This window comes from Cricetulus griseus, chromosome 5 (genome assembly GCF_003668045.3).
Source record: "Cricetulus griseus strain 17A/GY chromosome 5, alternate assembly CriGri-PICRH-1.0, whole genome shotgun sequence".
NCBI classification, from domain to species: domain Eukaryota; kingdom Metazoa; phylum Chordata; class Mammalia; order Rodentia; family Cricetidae; genus Cricetulus; species Cricetulus griseus.
In genome coordinates, this window is record NC_048598.1 from 85,831,069 (window position 1) to 85,852,594 (window position 21,526).

The following is a 21,526-nucleotide window of genomic DNA, read 5'->3' on the forward strand; positions in this document are numbered from 1 at the left end:
CTTTGTTCAGGGTGCCTATTTGCTCTGCACAGAGACCGTTATGAATAAGAAAAGTGTTCATTGTTAAACATGGCATCTAAATGGTTTTGCTTCCTGGCAAAGCTCCAAACCATAATTACTAAGGGACTATAGCTGCTGAGAAATTCTTGGGTTACAGGAGGCTTTGATCCCATCCTGCCTTCTTCCCCCAACATGAATTGCCACAGGTGTGGCTGCTGCTCAAGGCTGGCACTTTTGGAGGTGTGGGTCAGGCCTGAACTTAATAGTAAGGTGACCAGGCCCTTCTCACTTAGACCTGACTGTCAAGAGAAGGCTCTGCTTCCCCTTCACCATACTGAGACCCTGTAATCAAGAGGAGTCCTGTGTGGGGGCTGGATGCTCTCACCTCCAGACCCCACACATAGTATGCATCTTTCTCACCTTCAGACCCAACACACAATGTGCATCTTTCTTACTTCCAGACCCCAGACACAGTGGGTATCTTTCTCACCCTCAGACCCTACACACAGTGGGCATTTTTTTCACCTCCAGACCCCACCTATAGTGAGCAGCTTTCTCACCTTGAGACCTCACACATAGTAGGCAGCTTCTAGTGAAGTCAAGTCTCTACACTAACAAACTCTGTAGGACTTTGTTCAGCAGAAGACACAGGCTTCCAATGGGTAAGGTGGTTAATTCATTCCCATCAAAGGTGAGAGAGCTGCTGTCAGGTTCTCTGGGTAACATAGCTATGGGCAAGCATGGTCTTCAAAGTCACCCCAATGCTTCCTTTAGAGATTCAAAAGACACCTTGCTGTCATCAGAAACATTAAGTTACTACTGAAATACAGCAAGAAACTGAAGGGCAGATCTAGACTTTCAGCCCCTGAAACTTTTTCCTGCCTAAAAGAGACAGGAACAAACATCCACAAGTCGCTAAATGTACAACAGAAGAAAAGAGATCTCCAGAATTAATGTGCTAAGGATCCATAACTTATTGAGTAAGCAGGATTTTACAACAAATACAAAGTTTATGATTTTTCAGTATTTGGTTCAAGGACGGAACCCTGTTCATCTTTCAATGCTTTTAATGCTTGTGTTTTGATGTAGACGTTCTGTGAGGTATAGAATCACTCATCTTATAGACAGCAAAACTGATACCCACAGAATGGGAAGTCACTTCTATTCCAGGTTGGCATCCTATCTCTAAGACAGCACTGCTCTGCAGAGCACTTCATCCCAGATGAGAAACACTGGCCTGGGTGAGGAGACAGCTCTGTGCTGGGAGAGGGATAGAGAGATACACACAGAGTCCAAGGCAGTCAGTGGAAGCCTGAAGGTTCTAATGCTGGGGGCTCAGAGGATTGTCCAGGGTGGGAAGGGAGGCAGAGCATGAAAGCAGAAGGCTATGAGGAATCTACCAGCAAGGAGAGGGGCAGACTTCCCTGGTCGGCCGGCTGGGCGTAGGAGGATTCTAAGGCTCCTTCTCCGATTAGGCCAACTTAGTGGGGATCTCCTCCATCCACACCATTGCAGTCTGTTCTACCCCTCCTCCCCTGCTCCATTACTGTATGCGCCACTCCCCTCCTCCCCATCACAGTCTATGCCACTCCCACCTTCCTCAGTGACATATGTTCTAGCAGGATGCACATGAGCTCACCCTGGATATAGGAACTCTTTCTTCCTGATCAAGGTGAATGTCAATGATTCACATGGCTAAAAGTGAACTGAAGGCCACCCATCAGAAACAGCAACATGCTCTCAAAACGTTCAATCCTCCTTGTTAACACAAACCTTACTTAGTAATAATGAGCATTCAAATATGTTTAAGTAACTGACTTTAATTGCCAGTGAGAGCAAAATGAGGTCAGGGTGGGGAAACCCAGAGAGAAACAGAGGCCCCAGGCAGGAGTGGGGAGGTTCTGGGGCCCTGACAATGCATCTTAGTGTTCTAATACTGCTTCCTGCTGCTATGGGCCTTTACCTGGAAGTTTCCAGAGAGAAGGGAGCTGGGTTAAATATAGGCTGAGCTTCCTTTGAATCTTAGGTAGACAATGGATTATGACTGTATTAGAATATTCCCAAATAATGCCAGGGGCATGCTTTTCACTAGTTGCTTCCCTGATTTTCAAATGTAACTGTGAGTTTCATATTTTTATTCGCTAAATGTGGCAATCCTTCATAAAGCATAAACACTGTGGACTACAGTCCTGACACTAAGGGTCAGGAGTGATGAAATCTGTGAGCCAGTGGAGCTCTTTACTAAGACATTTTGCTAAGTTGTGAAAGCAAGAGTCGGAATGCGGGCGGAGTGGGTCACAGACCTGCCACCATGGTCTCCTCAATCAGTTCCTGGTCTCTGAGGACTGCATGCTGAATGCATTCCTTCCTAGGTCCCTGCAGTTGGAGGGTGCTGGAATGTACAGGGTAGCTTTCTGGATGTACAAGTCCTCGTTGTCCTGGAACTCACTCTGTAGACCAGACCATCTCAAACTTACAGAGATCTGCCTGCCTCTGCCTCCTGAGTGTTGGGATTAAATGTGTGTACCACCACCACCAGGCTTCATTTTCTTTTTTTAAATTAAAAAAGAATTACATTTTACTTATTTTGTGAGCATATGTGGATGTATGTATACAGTTGTATATGTGTGCCACACACATGTGTGTACAAGTCAGAGGAAACTTGTGGGAATTGGTTCTGTCCTTCTACCATGTGGGGTCCAGGGATCAAATTCAGCTTGTCAGGTTTGCTGGAAAATACCGTTACCCACTGAGCCACTTCACAGGTTCTTATTCCTTCTTTATTTGAGACTAGCTATTTCATAGATATGCCCTTGCACATGGGTGCAAATATTTCTATGTTTCAATAGGTAAATTACTAAATGTTCAAGTCCCAGCTCAGTTGATATACACAATCGAAATTCCCAGAAATACCATTAAATGGCCTCTAGAAATATACCCACTTTCAGTTCACCTGGATCTGATTGTGCCTGCTCCTGCATAACTGTAGCAGTCTGGGAGCGTGCAATCTTTTCATTCTGTGCCAATAACATTCGGGAAATGGCAGGACACTGTTGTCCTAGTTGGCGTTATTATGTGTGAATGAGCAGTGTTTTCATTTGTACTGCTCATATCTAGTTCCACAAGGAGATTCGTTTTACTGTCTGTCTTTCTCTTTTACAGGATGTATTAATGTGTAAAGGCCAGAGGTTAATGCCAGATGTCTTCTTCTATTGCTCTCCACCTTATTTTTTATTTTTTTTTAATATTGTGTGTGTGTATGTGTGTGTGTGTGTGTGTGTGTGTGTGTGTGTGTGTGTGTGTGTGTGTGTGTACCTGTGGGCACGTGCATACTATGGTGTGGAAGTCAGAGGACAATTTACAGGAGTGAATTCCCTCCTTCTACAATGTGTGTCCCAGAGACTAAACTCAGGTAGTTAAGCTTAGTGGCAAGTGCCTTTATCTACTGACATCTTGACAGAATCACTCATCCCTCAGTGAACCCAAAGCTCACTGATTGGCCAGAAAGGCCCTGGGATTCTCCTACCTCCACTTCTGCAGTGGTGGGGTTACAGGTGGGTACTGCCATGCCTGGCTTTTTACCCAAGTTCTGGGGATCTGAATTCAGGCTCTCAAGCTTACACAGCAATCACAGTCTCTTCATGAATCTGTTTTCCTAGCCTTCTCATTTATTGACATTTTAAAGATGACATCTTTGTATGTTTTGTGTAACAATTGTCTGATGTGTTACAAGTATTTCCTCTAAGAAGAGTTTCATATACTTAAACCTGGTCCTACTATGAGGTGCCCAGATTGGCTTCAAACTCCTGGGCTCAAGCAATCTCTCAGCCTGAGCTCCTAAGAACTGGGACTACAGGGCTCCCACACTGTGTGTGCTGGGACTACAGGGCTCCCACACTGTCTGCTCACCTGTTTTGATATTGATGGCATTTCCCTCTATTTGGGCCCCAAGGGAGTCTTTAATTTTGTGTGTATGCTCGCATGCCATGGGCATGTGTGGAGGTCAGAGATCAGAGGGCAACCCTTGGGCGCTGGCCCTCATCTTACACAGTGCTTTTGCCTTTTTGCCTGCCATTGTGTATGAACTTCTGGAAAGACCACTCTCTCTGTGTCCCATGTTATGACAGGAGCACTGAGATACAGGCATGTGCTACCCTGCCACTGTATCCAGCTTTCTGGGTTCCAGGGATGTGGACTCCGGTCCTCAGGAGTATTGTGTGGCAAATACTTTACTGAGAACGATGAGCCATCTCCCCAGCCCCTAATTTTTGTTTTGTTCTCTGGGTAATATTTAGCAGATTTTCTTAAATATCTGAGTGGTGTTTTGCTATATTTAAGTTCTTGTTCATTCACTGTAGGCGATGGAGAATGAGCCTCAGGACCTCAGGTGTGCTAGGCAAATAAATACTCTACCAATAAGCCATACCTCCATGTCTTATTTTTACTCAAGTTTCCAGTGTGCTGCAATTTTCTCAGAAGGTAATAAAGGGAGATTCTAATTTTATGAACTGAAACCTACAATATAAATTTTGTAACTGTTCTGGAGCTGTTTAAAATGGGTGCTATTTGGATAACGCTTCGCAGCGTTCAGTCTACTGCATCTCACCACTGATTGCACCTCTCCAAAGCACTTACCTGTGGCTGAACACAAAGCACATAGACTAGCATTTATTTATCAAAACTGTTATTATAGCTTAAAGTGGAATCATTCCAGATGTTGCCTGTTCCCCTTCCCCTTTAAATGACTGGTGTTTTTCAGAAATGTCAATGGCATTTGCCTTTTTGTTTTGAGGCAGGGTTTTATCCCTGTAGCCCACCCTGGCCTTGAACTCCTGGTCCTCCTACCTCAGCCTCACATCCTTCTATGATTTGCTATATCATAGTTTTGTTTTAGAGAGTGACAGCCATCTTATGACACTTCATGTAAGAACTGGGAATGATAGCCCCTCCCTTCAGGGCCTCCTTTTAAGACCTCTCACGGTTGCAGACCTCAATTACCGGGATGAAAGGAAGTTCAGCTGGGTGTGGTAGCTCAAGTCTCTAACCCCAGTATGGGGAAAAGTGAGGCAAGAGGATCACCATGAGTCTGAGGTCAGTCTGGATTACACAGTGAGTTCCAAGCCACTCTGGGCTACAGGGTGAGATCCTGTATGGAAGACCAGAGCAAGAGGCTGGAGAGATGACTCAGCGAAGAACAACTGTTGCTCTTACAGAGGACCAGGGTTAGATTCCCAGCACCCACATGCCAGTTCACACCTGTCTGCAGCTCATTTCCAGGGGATCTAGAACCATCTTCTGATCTCTACTGGAACCAGGCATGCAATGCAGTGAACTTAAATTCATGCAGCCAAAATATCCATACACATAAGATAAAATAACTCTTAAAATAAGAAACAAAAGACAAAACAAGGGCTGACAATCAGAGTTTGGTTGCCAGGACCCCCTGGTTGGAAGGAGAGAATGGGAAGCTGCAGGGTGTCTTCTGATCTCTTTGGGTGTGCCTTGGTACACTCACTCACACATATGCATGCACATGCACACACAATAAACATAATAAAAATTAAAACAAAACACAGCAACAACAAAATCTCCAGAGACACTGGATATCTTAAGGCTTGCATACGTACATTGTCACTGGCCACACTTCAGCAAGTCTCTGAGTACTGAAAGCTCAGGATGAGCCATGGTGATGCCCTGTAACCTTGCAGCTTTTAAGCCCTGCTTGCCACTGTCACCCCTGAACACGGAGGACCCGGTTTCAAGCTTCTCTTGGAAGCACTTGTGAAGGGTTACCTCCTACTTTATGTCTTACTTTTAAGGGACTGCTTTCATCGGATGAGCCTGAACGGATCCTCTTATCTCTCCTTGACAAGTGCTGGAATTACAGGCATCCTCCACCACACTGAAGCCAGGAGCATTGTTTTAGGGTCTTGCCACATTCTTCCAACTGCATGAAAAGTACCTTTACGCTGCTGTCTCTCTCCTTCTGATCTAGAGTGCTAGGATGTTATCTGAGGTTGGAGACAAGTCTGTGAGCTCTGTGGACATGGCTCAGTTGGTTCAGTGTTGCCATGCAAGCATGAGGTAAACAGCTGGATACAGTGGCATCTGCTTGTAACCCTAGACCTTGGAGGCAGAGACAAGAGGCTGCCTGGTCAGACAGTCTAGCTGAATTGGGGAGCTCCAGCTTCAGTGAGGAACCTTGTCTCAAAAAGTAAGGTGGAGCACAGTGGAGGAAGACACCCAGGGGAATAAGATGGAGCACGGTTGAGGAAGATGATACCCAGTAGAATGAGGTGGAGCACGGTTGAGGAAGACTATCAATGTCAACCTCTAGTCCCTATATTCCCATGCACACATGTGTACCATCCTCTCAAAATGCAGAAAGAGTGGTTGGCCATGGTCGCACATGCCTTTAATCCCAGTCCCTAGGAGGCAGAGGCAGGTGGATTTCTGTGAGCTTGAGACCAGCCTGGTCTACATCAGAAGGTCCAGGCCAGCCAGGATTACAAAGAGAAACCTTATCATTAAAAAAAAAAAAGATACAAAGAGCAGTCTTTGGTTGATATTTCCCTCTCCCAGCTTCGTGCCTCTTCCTACCTGATACAAATTCACCAACCTTTCACCTTTGCTCTAGTTGACTCTGCAGGGAATTAATATGAGGCTCTAGGGAGCTACAACTATCATACATTTACCCTAAGCTAAGTTTGCATTATAAATATCATTTTTAAAATAAATATCATTCTTGTCTCCTCAAATCTCCCAACCCACCAAGTCCACTACTGCAAAACACAAATAGTGTGAGTTTCATTCCCTATTTTCCATGGGAAGAACCAGCCCCATCCAAGACAAACCCTGTGACCAGCTCCTTTTCTCCCCAGGTGGCTGGCCTTGAGTCTAGCAGGCTGTGTCACTGGGCATCTTGCCTACTGGGTACTTACTTAAAAAAAAAGTCTGTGGTTTCTGGGGAATGAATGTTGTGAAACAGAGTGAAAAGAACTTGAAGTCTGAAACTAGTGAACTTTTCCCTACCCCTCACATGTGAGTAATGACTTGCTGATAGAAGCGGCTTTTTCAAAGATGAAAAACAACTAAGATTTATGGACAGGTCTGTTAAAAAAAGGCCAGCACTGCTTGTAGCCAAGGTGGAAAGGTCAGGCTATTCCTAGATCTGCTCTACGTTGGGAGATAAGAGTGGGCAGGAACGGGATGGGAAGAGAGAAGGCAAGAGGCCAGTGGGGTGCAGAATGTAGGTAGGCTGGTCCACTGGGAGACTTCCTGTGGACATTTTGAGTTTTATACTAGAGTGAACGCAACCCCTATGCACAGCACAGGGTGACTAGTGAAAGCCTGTTCTCACTCCAGGGCCATGCTGCACACACTCTGAGGGGAGATGGGGTGGGGATGGTTGGAATGGATGGAGATACAGGGGCATTTTCTCGAAAGGAGAATTCTGCTTCTGAGACTCTGACCACTCAACTGTGTGTTGGGAAGCCACCACAAAATATCCCTGCCGGTTTCTCACAGTCAAATCAAATTTTTTGCCAGAACTACTCATGTATGGATCAGTCTCTTACTTATAGCTCTTGAAGGGTGCAGAAGGGGCAGAGGCACAGACTAAGGGTGCTGGCTGCAGTGTGACACTGCACGTGACCACTTCCTGAGCCCTGTGAGTGCAGAGCCAATGATTTCAAGCATGGATTTTATAACCACATCTTCAAAGGATAAAAATAGTGTGGACTATCAAACAGGGCTCCCCATCACTTCACACCGTGGAGAGGTCAGAGGAGTGACATCATCATGACCTGGTGGCCAGGCTTGTAATACCAGGGAGTTTTACTCTCTGGCATGACAGGACTGAAGTACTTGGGGAGCCTGGCCAACCCAGTTTGCTCAAACTCCACCTTCAAGGCTCATTCTGGCTTACAAGGGCCACTGGGAGGCTAGGCAGGAGACCTGACTACCTTGAAGTTCAGACCCATCTTCATCTCCCAAACAAGAGTGCTATGTTAGTCAGTTCAGGGCCTTATGTAGCCACTCTGGGTGCTAGTGTGCATCTATTTTCTAAATCCATCGCCCCATCACATGGAGAAATGGACTTTTTAGCTGAGCATGTGGACATTCAGCTCACTCTGACAGTCATGGGATTCTGGCTGAGGCCTGTGGAGCATGGCTGCTACTGCTGATGTGGAGGTGATGTAACTCCTACAGTGGCCTTCCCTTCCTCCCTATTCACCAGACTATGCATGTGGAAGTGGGGTTGGACTTACCATCTTGGGCCACAAGAGGGACAGCACATACTGAACTACAGCAGTTGGGAAGAAGGTGTGGGTCCCTTGATGGCAGGACCACAGCAGCCTGCTAGATCGTATGAGTCAGAGAGAGAAGTCGCTGACTTGGTCTTTATGTGACAGACACCAAATCCACACCTACTAGAATGCCAGTTGTTTCATGCTTGAAACCAGAGTCCCTTTCAACACGTGCCTCATTGGTTCCACTCTGGAACCTGCATGACCTCTGCTAGAGGTGTGGGGAGGCAGGTAAGATCAAAGCGGAAGAGATTAGAGAGGCCACTGTCAAGGTCAGGGTTTTGATCCTGACCATGTAGCTCCAGGTGGCCTGGAATTCAGAGATCCGCCTACCTCTGCCTCCCAAGTGCAGGGATTAAAGTCATGTGCCACCACACCCAGCCAAGACATTCACTTTGACAAGCTCCATCAGTTCACTCACTGAAGATGTCCTGCCCTTTTAGACAGTTTGCTGCCTCAGAGAGTTGGCCAAAGCAGAGCCCCCAGGATACCGATCCTGTCCAGTGACTATACACGAAGACACATTGGAGCTCCTGTCCCATGCTCTTTACATAGAGACCCTGAGGGACATTAGGTTTACAACACAGCACTGCCTGAATGCACACACGTACTCCCAGCATGGGTTCAAGTAAAATTCTTCCCTGGAAGCATCGGAGCAACAGCCACTTTGCACTCTGTTCTGCTTTGAAGAACACGTGGATCTCAGTCCCGGAAGCCCAGGCTAGCCTACTCCAAACAGGATACCTGAGGACAGGATTGGGAGGGTTTGTGGGCAGGATGAGGGTTTTCCAGAGGCCAGACAGCCCCCTTTATGCTTACTTGGATAATGGTAGGATGATTTAAGGGGCTTCAATATGGCCTTTGCAGGGCCTACTCTTGGGCTTGCTTAGCTCTTGCCTTGCCAAACCACAGGCTATATAACATTGCAACAGTATGGATCAGACAACTGTGTGGTAGTTAGTACTGGGAGAAAATAGCTGGTGCTGAACCAATCAATGCAGGCGGCCAAGGACACATATTTGCTCTATGGGATGCTCAGGCACTGAGGGGAACCTGGGGGAGAGCTGCTCCTTAGTCACCTAGCCAAATCAGGAGTGAACGAGACCAAAGCCTGTCTCCTTCACCACAATTCCCTCATTCAGCTTAGGTTCAAAGAGGAAAGGCCTGGGAAATGGCTCAGCTAGTAATTGCTTGCTATGCAAACGTAAGGACCTCAGTTCGATCCCCAGAACTTATGTGAAAAAGCTGAGCACAGCAGCACACAGCTATAATCCTGGCACCGAGGGCTTGGGAGAGACAGATCCCTGCGGCTCGCTCCAGCCAGTCTAGCCTAATCAAGTAAGCCCCATGCTAGTGAAATACTGTCTGAAAACGGAGTGTAGATGGTCCTATATCTGCAAACGAATGAACACGTATGCTTATGCAGAAGATGCTTGCTCCAGTGAGCAGAGATGCTGCATCCTGTGTAGCCAGCCCTACCACAGCAAGTGAAGGCTCCCACAATGAAGGGAAGCCAGGAAAGGAGGGCTGAGTCATGCATAGTGACCACCAGGCGTGCAGCTACCCTTTGCTAACTGGGACAGCGAGACCCTGCCAGCAGCGTCAGCACCAGATGGCTTAAGCCCTAGACTGTGGGCTTATCGCTGTCCACAGAGGTCAGTCACCTCAGGGCCAGTGAGACTGGCTGTCAGGAACAGTACCAGTGGAGGGAAAATAATGCAAAGTCGGCCTTCATTTCCTCGAAAGGAGCTTATTGTTGTCTGTTGTCATGGAAACGATCCCATCACCCCAGTAACAAGGCTCAGCCAGAGTATTCATAGGCACCTGCAACCTGCTCCCAGGTATAAGATGTGAGTGTTAGTTTTATCTGTTTCTGCATAGCATGGGAACCAGCTGCTGGTGACGCACTGGCTGAACGTCAGGTGCCCAGGGAACAGTGACAGATGGGGAAGGCAATGTGGCATGTAGTCATTGGAGCTCCACTGTGATAGTCCTCTACAGGTGATTTGGGGAAGGGGTGGAGCCTCCAGCCCACCTTGACTAGATATCTGTGACTTGAAGAAATGAATGAGGACACAGAGATCATGCCTTCCCTGACAAACTGCAATTCCCACCTTCCTGTGTTTCCTCCACCAGAACAACAGAAAGGAACACCCTGAAGGCAATGGAGCAGCCCAGAGCTGGCCCTGGGGTCGGGGTTATATGGAGGGAGATGCTGGCTTCATGCAACACTCTATCGTTCTATCCAGTGCTGATGGGGTTCTGCCAAATTCTCTCCCAGGAAACATTTTATTTCCGCATCTTAGCTCACTTGTCCTAGGAGTCTGCACTGGTCTCAGAGGTCATACCTCCATTTCTGTCGCTTTCTCCATGAGCATCAAGGTATCTGGGGGGTATGGTGAGGTGCTTCTCTGAGCCCCGTGAGGTCTGTGTTGCAGACCTCACATCTCACTAACACTGGGATGCTCTTACCTCTCCTTGCTTTTGGATCCCTCATCTGTAGATCACAGATACTGCCTTCCATCCCTGTATGACTCCCTCCCGCTAGAAGAGAGGCAGAGGACAGGCACACAGTAGTCAGTCTTTGGTTCAGGACTGCCTGCCATCTCTGGAAATGACAGTCTCTCATTTTAATTCTCCCCTTTGTCTTAGCTCTAGGTCCCCGATGTACATTCTTAGCCTGTACTTTTAGAGTCTTCTATCACAAATGATGGTGGAATTTGGACATGGTGGCACATACCTACAATTCCAGCATTTTGGAGGTAGAGGGAAGAGGATCAGGAAGTTCAAGGTCATCCTAGGCTACACAGAGAACTCGAGGCCAGCTGGCTACAAAAAAAAATCTCAAAACAGCTGAAACAAAGGAACTAAAGCAACCATGGTTGTTTAGAAAATCTCCAGAGTTCCCTGTGCTCCCAGCTTCTACTTCCTAGACCTGTAGTCTGGTTTGGATCCCTCTCCCTGCCTCAGAAGAGGGTATGAAAGGGCAAAGCTTTAGTCACCACAGTTGTCTTGGCTCCAAGTCTGACTCTAACTGTCACGGTCTTAGGGCTCCAGACACATCACCTTACCACGGAGAACTTTTCGTTTGGCTTTCAAATGAAGAAAGGCATACATGTTCTCCCAGTACTGTAAGGCTAATGTAGAGAATTCAGAGGTGGGGATGGTCTGCTGTATCTGCCCTTAGTCCCTAAGCTAGGCCTTCCCAGGGTATGTGGTCATAAAGGAAACTTTTACTCAAGAAATGCCATCCTGAGTCTGGAGAGAGGGCTTAGTGTTTGAAAGCACTGGCTGTTTTGGCAGAGGATATTATTTATTTAATAAAAGTATTTATTTTACTCTTATGTATATGGTTGTTTTGCCTGCATGTATGTTTGTGCACTGTGTGTATAGTATATTCTCAGAGGGTGCTCTGATGCTCTGGAGTGGAGTTGAAGGCAGTGTAGAATAACCATATAGGTGCTGAAAACTGAATCCTGATCCTCTGGAAGAGCAGCCAGTGAATAAGCTTAAACACTGAGCCATCTCTCCATCCTGCTTGAGAAAGGCGGGAATGGTAAGGCAGATGCTCAACCCGTTCCTTGTTACAATAGTGTTTCTAGGAAGCAGGCGGGCCTAATGTAGCTTACAGAATCTGGTAGGCCTGGGCTCTGGCACTTCAAGGCAATTTCTTTTTTCTCTTTTCTTTTTTCCCCTTTGAGACAGGATCTCTCCACAGAGGCTGTTCTAGAACTTACTATGCAGACAAGGCTGATCTCAAACCCACAGAGTCCCAAAGAACAATTTATTATCAACTTAGAATCCATGGGCTTTACCTCCATCTCTCCCACATCAGGCCAGTGTTGAGAACACCAAATCCTTATTGTTTTGAACTATTTTGATGGATATATTCTCTCATTCATTCATTCATTCATTCATTCATTCATTCGATTATGCTGTGATTTTTAGTGGATGCCAGGTTCTAAAAACCAAAGCAGGGAACAATGATGAAAATCCTACTCTATATAGCAAATGGGAGGTTGGAGCAGGACTACCAAGGGTTTGAGACCAGCCTGGGCTATGTAGTGAATTCCAGGCCAGGCCAGCCTGGGCTACAGGGTGAGGCCTTGCCTTAAAAAAACAAATCAGGACCAGTAAGATTGCTTAGTGGGTAAAAAGTACCTGCTGTTGGCTTGGTGACTTGAGTTTGATCAAAGGTAGAAGAAAAAAACCTGACTCCTACAAGGTTCTCTGACCTCCACCATCATGTATGCTGTGACATGCTTGTGTAAACACACACACACTATAACATAAAAATGAAGGCAGCAGGGTGAGGGGTCAGCAAGTGACTGGATGTGCAGGGGTCTGGGTGGCCAGGCAGCCCTCGGTGCACCTGAGGAGGAAGTCCAATCAGGAAGACCAGCCCATACAGAGCCAAGGCCCTCAGGCTAGCGTGACAAGCTTAAGGAAGACTGTGGTGGCTAGAGCAGAAGGAGAGAGAGAGGCAGGAGAGGAGTCATTGGGAGGGCTTCTGGGGTTGCTCAGAGGGCATGGGTCTTACTTAGAATATGGGAAGCCAGTGTAGGGAAGTGGATGGGGCAGCAGTAGCACGGACGGCATGGTCTTAATGAGCCCTCCCATGAGCCTGTGGACAACATGGACAGGAGGCGGCATGAAGCTCAGGCCAATGGATCTGTAGAGGTCCATCGGGGAGATGGCAGGGCCTGAACACTAGCATGTGAGGACAGATTGAGGACAGGGCTGTGTTAGGTAGACATGGTTGATCTAATCGTCATTTCACACATGCAGAATGCTACTTTCAAATGGTGTGGTTCCTAGCTTTTACAGTTCTCTTCCTCCAATTCATTTTAAATGACATATGTATCTGTATGTAAATATGTACACAGGGGGGCAGGTGCTCAAGGAGGCCAGGGGTACTGGATCTCCCTTAAACCAGATTATATTGGTATTGAGCCTCCGGGCGTGGATGCTGGGAACTGAATCTGGATTCTCTTTAGGAGCAGGATGGGCTCTTAACCTGTGAGCCATCATCTCTCCAGCTCCTGGCCCCTCTCTGAAGAAAACTGACATACACACATAAACTTTAGAGACAATGTGCCTGAGCAGATTAGGAAGAGCCTACAGGAAGGCAGAGGGAGGAGTCAGGAGATGCTTGGCCAACCAGGTCTGAGGCTGGTAGGCAGCCTTCAAAGGTCCTGGAGATGGAGCCAGCTGTGACTCAGCATAAATCCCCAGAGGCCTGAGAGGCCCTGCTGAAAGAGCTATCTCACCATGGGGCCATTGTGAAATGTCACAGTGACCTAGTACTCTATCTTTCCATTTAGGCCTCTTCCCTGATAGCTCAAGGGTTGGAACATATGAGAAGTGTCCATATTTTATGCTGGCTCACTGGCTCTATGTGGGTGGCAATGGCACACACATGCTATTTGTGTGTTAAGGTGGTGATGGGAGAAGAGCATTTTGGGGGGAGTTGAGCAAGTGTGGGTTTTCCCCTCCTTTGTTGCCCAGGGCTATAATGCTGTCTGGACTTGCTTTATACAATGTCATTTGCCTATGTTCCAATCTCAAACATTTTCCTCCCATAGTTTCTGTGTCTCATTTATGCTTCCATTCATGACTCTGCTTCTCTGCCAAGGCTCACTATGACTCTGCAGTTTTTATGGGCTATCATGCCACTCCCAGGAGGCTCTTTCAGGGTCTCCCAGTTGACCTGTGTCCATGACCTCTACCATCCCAGGCTAGCTCTCTGTTCCACCGTCAGAAGCCTAGGCCTGAGAAGTAGGAGGAAAGGGCCCGGTACATGGCTGGCAAACTGCAGACAGCCAGTGAAGCTGAGGGGTTGCTACAGCTTGTGTGAGTCAGTGCTGAATGGGAGTCTAGCTGGTTCTACCAGGGATGGATGGTCCAGCTGCCTGTCTCCATAGCAATGAGGGATTGCCTGGGTGGAAGATGAAGCCATCAGTGAAAACTGAGCACTCACTGGGTATCCAATAGAGGACAACAGCTGGAGCTGGTGCACATCTGTAAGCCCAGCTTGCAGGAAGTGGAAGCAGGGACCAAGAATTCAAGGTTAATTTTTATAATAAGAGGTCAGTCTGGACTACAGGAGACTTCAAACAAACAAACAAACAAACAACATAAAGGAACAGTATGGCCTCTAATCTCTAAGCCCATGGCTGCCTGGACATAGTAGCCCACAGCAAGTAGAAAAGGAAATGACAGATAAAAAGGAGGCTAGGGTTACTTGGGATGACACAATGACCAGATCTCAAGAGCCCAGAGGGCAGAGGTGGTGAGATTAAATGCTACCACCAAATATATCCTCATGGTAGAAGTCTTATGTGATTCTTAGTGGATGAGGAGGGTTAGACCAGAACCAGAGCTCCCAGAGGAGAGATAAAGGCTGTTATACTAGTCTGTCTGTCTTTCTTTCTTTCTTTCTTTCTTTCTTTCTTTCTTTCTCTTTCTTTCTTTCTTTCTTTCTTTCTTCCTTCCTTCCTTCCTCTCTCTCTCTCTCTCTCTCTCTCTCTCTCTCTCTCTCTCTCTCTTCTCTCTCTCTCTTTCTTTCTTTCAAAAGATTTTTGTATTTATTATGTACACAGAATTCTGCCTGCATGTATGTCTGCATGTCAGAAGAGGGCACCAGTTCTCAATACAGATGGTTGTGAGCCACCATGTGGTTGCTGGGAATTGAACTCAGGATCTCTGGAAGAGCAAGCAGTGCTCTTAACTTCGGAGCCATCTATCCAGCCGTGTGTAACCCTGGCTGGCCTTGAACTCACAGAGATCCCCCTGTCTCTGCCTCTGGAGTGCTGGGATTAAAGATGTGTGCCACCACCGCCCGGCCCATTCCTCTATTCTTAAGTCCCAAGCAGGCCATATCTTCTGTATCTATTTATAGGCTGGGCCTGGCACAGAGGGAAAGGTAGAGGCCGGGGGTGTGGTGGTGGGGGTGTCTGCTGTAGGACCTCCCTTAAGTTTATACCTGTGAAGGCTGAAGGAGCTCCAGGCACTGCTGCTGGCAACTGCATTTCACCTTCCAGGTGGCCCAGTTGGAGTGATGCATTAACAGTAGAACCCAGCTGCAAAAGATGATGGATACCACACCCATCCCCAGGAGGGCTATCTGAGCACTGGGTTCTGTGTGTTTGCTCTCCTGTGCACTCTCCTACTCTTGCTCTCTCTCCTTTTATTTTAATTTTATGTGTATGGGTGTTTGGCCTGCATGTATGTCTGTGCACCTTGTGGAGGCCAGAAGAGAGTATTGGAGTACCTGAAACTTGAAGTTACAGATGGTTGTGAGCTGACATATGGGTTCTGGTAATTGAACTGGAAGAGTCAGTACTCTTAACCACTGAGCCATCTCTCCCAGCACCCTGAGTTATTTTCTTTTGGCCTTTCAGAATCATCAACCAATTCCTACTACAAATCTACACATAAGCTCACTGTAAGTAAGTAGATTTAATGCTTATCCCTTTTACAAGTTCCAGACCATGTCAGATGGACCAATGGCCAGCCCTGTGAAGGTGTAGCAGGGCTGGCAATACCTGAACTATGTTTTGAACAATCAGGCCCAGGCACTTTATTTTGTTTCCACTGAATGTAAGGTGCCACCCTGCCCTCCTGTTTCTACTGCTAAAGGATACTTTGTCCCCTACCACAATCCTTGTGGCCCGAGTGCCTTTGAGGATCCTGGTAGTTCACAGACTCGCTCTGTAGTAGTGCCAGAGGCATAGGCGGGAATCTCCCTCTAATCCTTGGAACCCTGAAATCATGGCACGTTTTCCTTCTCTCCACTTGCCAAGGCAGCGGCCTCCAATCCTTTTGTGTTCCTCAGGTCTCACAAATGAATCCTCTTCTGCCCACTCATCACCGCTGATGGCATTTGTGAGAACTGTCTGGGCTGAGTCCCCCCATTCATCTACAGTTCTCACCCTTTCCCAGCTGCTGCCTAGTGATGTCCATTTGCAACCCCCATCTTCCAGGACCCCTTCAGCTCCAGGCTTGGGCTTCAGTTTTTTTCCTTGTGTCAAACATTCTATTCCCCTTTATATAACATTTGTTACTTCCTTTGGACAGTTGTATTTTCAAGACCCTTCTTAGACCCAACAATAAGGATGCATGCTGAATTTCCCCACAGTGCCTAAGCAGGCCTTCCCTTGGTGAGTGGTATGAGAGAAAAGATCCCCTGCCTGTACCCAATTCACAGTTATTAGTGAGAGACATAGACAGCTCATGATGTCTTTTTTCCTTAGAGGAAAAGGGAGAATAACTTTATCACACACACACACACACACACACACACACACACACACACACACACGGTCTCAAGCTTAGGTTGGCCTTGAACTCCCTATGTAATAGGATGAACTTAAACTACTGGCCCTCTTGCCTCTGCCTCCCGAGTACTTCAGGTGTGTGCCACCATGCCTGGCTTATATGGTGCTATGAGCAAACCCCAGGGCCTCACGTATACTATGCAAGCATTTTATCAACTGATCTTCATCCATGGCCCCATGTTCTGCTTTTTAAATTTTTTTTTTTTTTTTTTTTTTTTTTGGTTTTTCGAGACAGGGTTTCTCTATGGCTTTGGAGGCTGTCCTGGAACTAGCTCTTGTAGACTGGGCTGGTCTCAAACTCACAGAGATCCACCTGCCTCTGCCCCCCGAGTGCTGGGATTAAAGGTGTGCACCACCAACGTCCGGCATGCTTCTTTAATTTTAAACAATTGTGTGTGTGCATGCACACACATGAGTGTCTATGCCCGTGGAGGCCAGAAGAGGGTGTCAGATCCCCCAGAGCTGGAGTTTAGTCAGATGTGAGGTGCCTGATATGGGTGCTGGGAACTGAAGTCAGGTCTTCTGTAAGAGCAGTATGTGCTCTTAACTTCGGAGCCACATTTCCAGGCCCTTCTTTTCTGTTTTTTGAAACAAGGTCTCCTGTACCCCAGGCTAGCTTTGAACTCACTATATAGCCAAGGCTGGTTTTGAACTCCTGGTCCTCTTGCCAACTGTGTCTCAAATGCTAGGGTTATAGGCATGTGCTGCCATCCTTGGCTCTTTATAATAACAGTCTCATCACTCAAACACTTTTTTTTATTATGGCATTTATAGGTATTGATTTGGGGAGCAAAATAAATGTCATGTATTTTTATGAAATCCAAGCTTCGTTAGGGGTAAGTGACTGGGAACAAGTTAACTAAACTAACTAAAGCTTAAGAAAGTCAACCTGAGGCAGGCATGGTGGCACACACCAGTGTTTATAAACACTTGGGAGGTGGAGGCAGGAAAGTCAAGAGTTCAAGGCCAGCATGGGAGTCATGAGACCATGTCTCGAACAAACCAAAACAGAAAAGAGAAAAGAAAATCACGCTGTATGGTGTCTCTACATGTCATTAACCAGGCAGAAGAGACAAAATGTAAAAGAGTGCTCCTTGGTCTGAATGAGGGCTGCCATGCAGTGGCATACCACTTAGTGTGTGATGTTGCTAATATCTTTGAATTACAATAATTTGACTCTCTTGGATACAAGCATTCATTCAAAATGAATTTCTAAAGAAGGATGCAGCAAGACATAGTAACCTAATTTAAAGGAAAGAAGCCACCATAGGAACTAAATTCATTCATTTCTCCCACTTAGATTTTGGTAACTCAGGTTGGCCTAAAAAATGACCTTGAACTTCTGATCCTCCTGCTGCACCTCCCAAGTGGTGGGATTACAAGCATGAGCTACCATATCTGGTTTATGGTGGTGAAGGAACCCATGACTTTGTGCATGCTAGGTAAACACTCTACCAACTGAGGCCAACTCCAACCATCTTTCCTCCCGCCCCTCCCTGCCCCACCCCCATGTACTCCAGGCTGTTTTCAAACTTGATACAGGGTTGAGGATGACCACCCACTCTGATCCTCCTGCCTGCACCTCATGATGACAAGGGTAACCATGGCCATTTTATGTGGTACCAGAGAACAAACCCAGGGTTTCATGTATGCTAGGTAAGCACTCTACCACCTGAGCTGCACCCTCATCCCAGACATTTTTGGGAGGGTATTTTCTGTGTTCAGAATGTTTTGTCTGTGTACACACATGTGTATCAAGTACATGCCTACAGACATCAGACTGGGGAGTCAGGTACCCTGGAGCTAGAGTTATGGATGGTTTAGAACTACCACATGGATGCTGGGAGTTGACAGGTGTTCGTAACTGCTGAGCTATCTCTCCGGCCCCAAGCCATATTTCTTAATAAACCAGCCAGATGACCTATCAGTATTTATTGTATTGGGTCTTTTCAGTTGTAAAACTAGATTGTTCTTTCAGGAAAGAAGCAAGTCTGCCATCTCTCTTACATTCACACACACACAGGCTTTTCTTCTGAACCTCTAAGGCGTTAGTTAGGGTTGTATCTTGGCTACTTAATACTTCAGTACCTATCTCCTAAGAGGACAATATGTTCTTACAAAAGCACAGAGCAGTTATCAAATCCAAGAAATCCAACATCAATTTACTGTACAGATGATAATACAGTGTGGTCTACTTCCGTGGAGGGCACTCACCCTCCTGTGTGGGTCTGGTCCACTTACACTCCACCTAGTTGTTTTTGAGTTCTTGTTTTTTTCTCTGGTCTTAAAACTGTCTAATACATCATATATATGCACACACACACACATACACACACACACACACACACACACACACACACACACACACACACACACACACACACACCCCACCCTGTGATAGAATCTGATTCTTTAGCCCAAGTTGACCTGGAACTCACCATGTCAGCCAGAGCAGCCTTGAACTGTTAACAATCCTGCTTCTGCCTCCCAAATGCTGAGATTACAGGCATAAGCTACTATACCCAGCTTTTAAGTCCTTTTTATTGATCAAGAGAAGCAACACAAAACTTGGTAAGTGGGCTTCCTTAAGGGGACTTATACAGGAGTTTAAGATGCAGAAAGGTTCAATATAAAAATAATGATCTCTTCTTATGAATTAAAGGTAGAAGGAAAGAGAATATGATAATATATTTGTATTATAAATGAACTTGGAAAACTGAAGAGCAAAGACTACAAATTTAAAGATAAGAGCATACCTCAGTCGATCCCCAGTTGGTGGAAGGAGCACCAACTCCTGGGAGCTAACCTCCATACACCCCACCCACCCATGCCATGCGCAAAGACACAGAGACAAATAAATGTTAATAAAGAGGAAAGACAAGTTTCAATGGGAAAGGGACGGATCATCCACAGGGACCATTCACACGGAGGTGGTCTGCAGATTGGCACTGGTATGCAGAGCACCTCTATATACCACTCATAGCCCCCTCTTGGTCACTAAGAGGTCAGGGTGGTCCTGGATAACCCTGCCTTGGAGCTGCAAGACTGTAAAAACTAGCTCCTTTCCCACATGTAAAGGAAAGTGCATCTACACAGGACAGCTGGGAGTTTTCTCCAGCTTGAATATTCTAGGAACCCTCCCAAGCACAGGCCAGTACAGCGCTTCAGAGAGCAGCCGTTGCCCTGGGGATACAGTTACAGACACTGGTAGCTCTGTCCTCTCATTAGGGAGAACTTCTTTGCATAGTTGTGACTCCTGCCTCAGAATGCCATTCAGGCTTCTCATCAGGGTGACTGGCTCAGAAACCTTCCTGCAAGCCAGGCCTAAGTATTCTACATCCATAAAAATAGTCACTGTCCCAGATGGTCAGCTCATCCACAAGTATGTGACCTTCCTTCCATCCTAACTTGCTCATCATCCCTTACGGCCAGCAGCCCATGTCCTATCCTCGAGAGGAGTTCCTCTTTGCTTCCAAACCCTGAAATGACCCCAGGCCAGGGCTGTAATGGCTGTAATGGCTGTAGGGTGAGTGAGTTTAGCACTGCCCATCCAGACCTTGCTCCTGTCTCCTGGGCTGATATGATTGAAAAAATAAGGAACAAAGGCACAGAAAGGCAAAACTTTTATGAAAAATCATGTAGAATCAAAATGATGGGTCCCTGAGTCCTAGCTCATGTAACCACAAAGATAACCAAGACTTGGTCTTATTTAAAACAGATGGCAATGCAACCGAAAAAGGATACTGTATAATAAACTTCTATATTTGAAAACAACTTTCTCTAGGAGGTTCTAAGTAGAGTCCGCAGAATATAGCTGGCAGATCAAAGTTGGGAGGTGACTTACTTTCGTTTCTTTTATTGGAATATAACTATGCTCATGTGCCTATGGTTCTGGCAGGTTTCCTTACAATGGTAAGGTTGGAGAAGAGACCGAATGGTTAGGCAAAACCTAAAATATTCACTATATAGCATCTCACAGGTAAGTTTGTCAATTCTAGTCCTGCAGTAGTAAGGTTAAGATGCAAGGCCAAGAACAAGGTACCTGTTGACTGGCAAGTGTTTCCTTGTGACATGGCTACTGTCACGATCTCTGTGGCTGCCTCTCTGACAGCTTGTTCCTCACTCTGCAGAAGGGTAAGGACACACTTCCAGAGAGCAAGTGTGTCCTGCAATTCTGTGAAGAAAACCAAAGGAAAGTCACATTATCTACAATGCCATTGGCAAACATGTTGTAACACTGCTTCAGCCTAATGCGGGAGGAGGACATTTATGAAGCAGCAGCAGCTATGGGGGGAGGGGTGTTATTGTAAGTTAGGAAGACCTGAGGGTCAGACCAACACTGGAACAGAGAGAGCCCTGCTGGGAAAGCTTGGAAACAAAATCTCCAGAAGGTGCTGACTGTCCTACAAGGTTCTGGGCAACTCTCTCCAGTGGCATGATTTATGCAACAAGAATGTTTTTCATACTGTTAATCCCAGCACTAAGAAGGCAGGTAGATCTCTGTGAGATCAAGGCCAGCCTGGTCTACATATAGAGTTTTAGGACAGCCAGGGCTACCTAATGAGACCCTGTATGGAGTGGGAGGTGGGATTGAAGGTTGGTAGCACATACTAGTAATCCCAGTCTTGCCTATGTAGAGGATTCCAGGCCAGCTTGAGCTACATGGTGGGACCTTATCTCAAAAAAACCAAGGAGTACTTTGCAGAAACTAGTTTAGTGTGATTTTGGAGACTATGAGAACTTACCAATTCTGAAGGCCCATGAAAAGGGGCCCATGCTACCTGTCTCTGGGGACTATATTCTGCTGCCCTTGGCCCTTGGCCAGGGCTCTGCTAATTAGTTACCATGTTACTGCTACGGACAGATAGACAGGATCTG

At 46.5% G+C, this 21,526-nt stretch overlaps 1 protein-coding gene across 6 annotated transcripts in view; it reads right to left on the bottom strand.

The window, feature by feature from the left end:
• Positions 1 to 21,526, bottom strand: part of Thada (THADA armadillo repeat containing) — a 293,342-nt gene that overhangs the window by 15,415 nt on the left and 256,401 nt on the right. For 4 of the 6 annotated variants that reach the window (XM_027417930.2, XM_027417926.2, XM_027417928.2 and 1 more), the window contains 2 exons: positions 20,691 to 20,822; positions 10,782 to 10,853 (listed from right to left, as the gene is read on the bottom strand). In XM_027417930.2, coding sequence (XP_027273731.1) covers positions 10,782 to 10,853; positions 20,691 to 20,822 — 204 coding nt within the window. The remainder of the gene's footprint in view (positions 1 to 10,781; positions 10,854 to 20,690; positions 20,823 to 21,526) is intronic. The other 2 variants (XM_027417927.2, XM_027417929.2) reach the window with 1 other exon arrangement.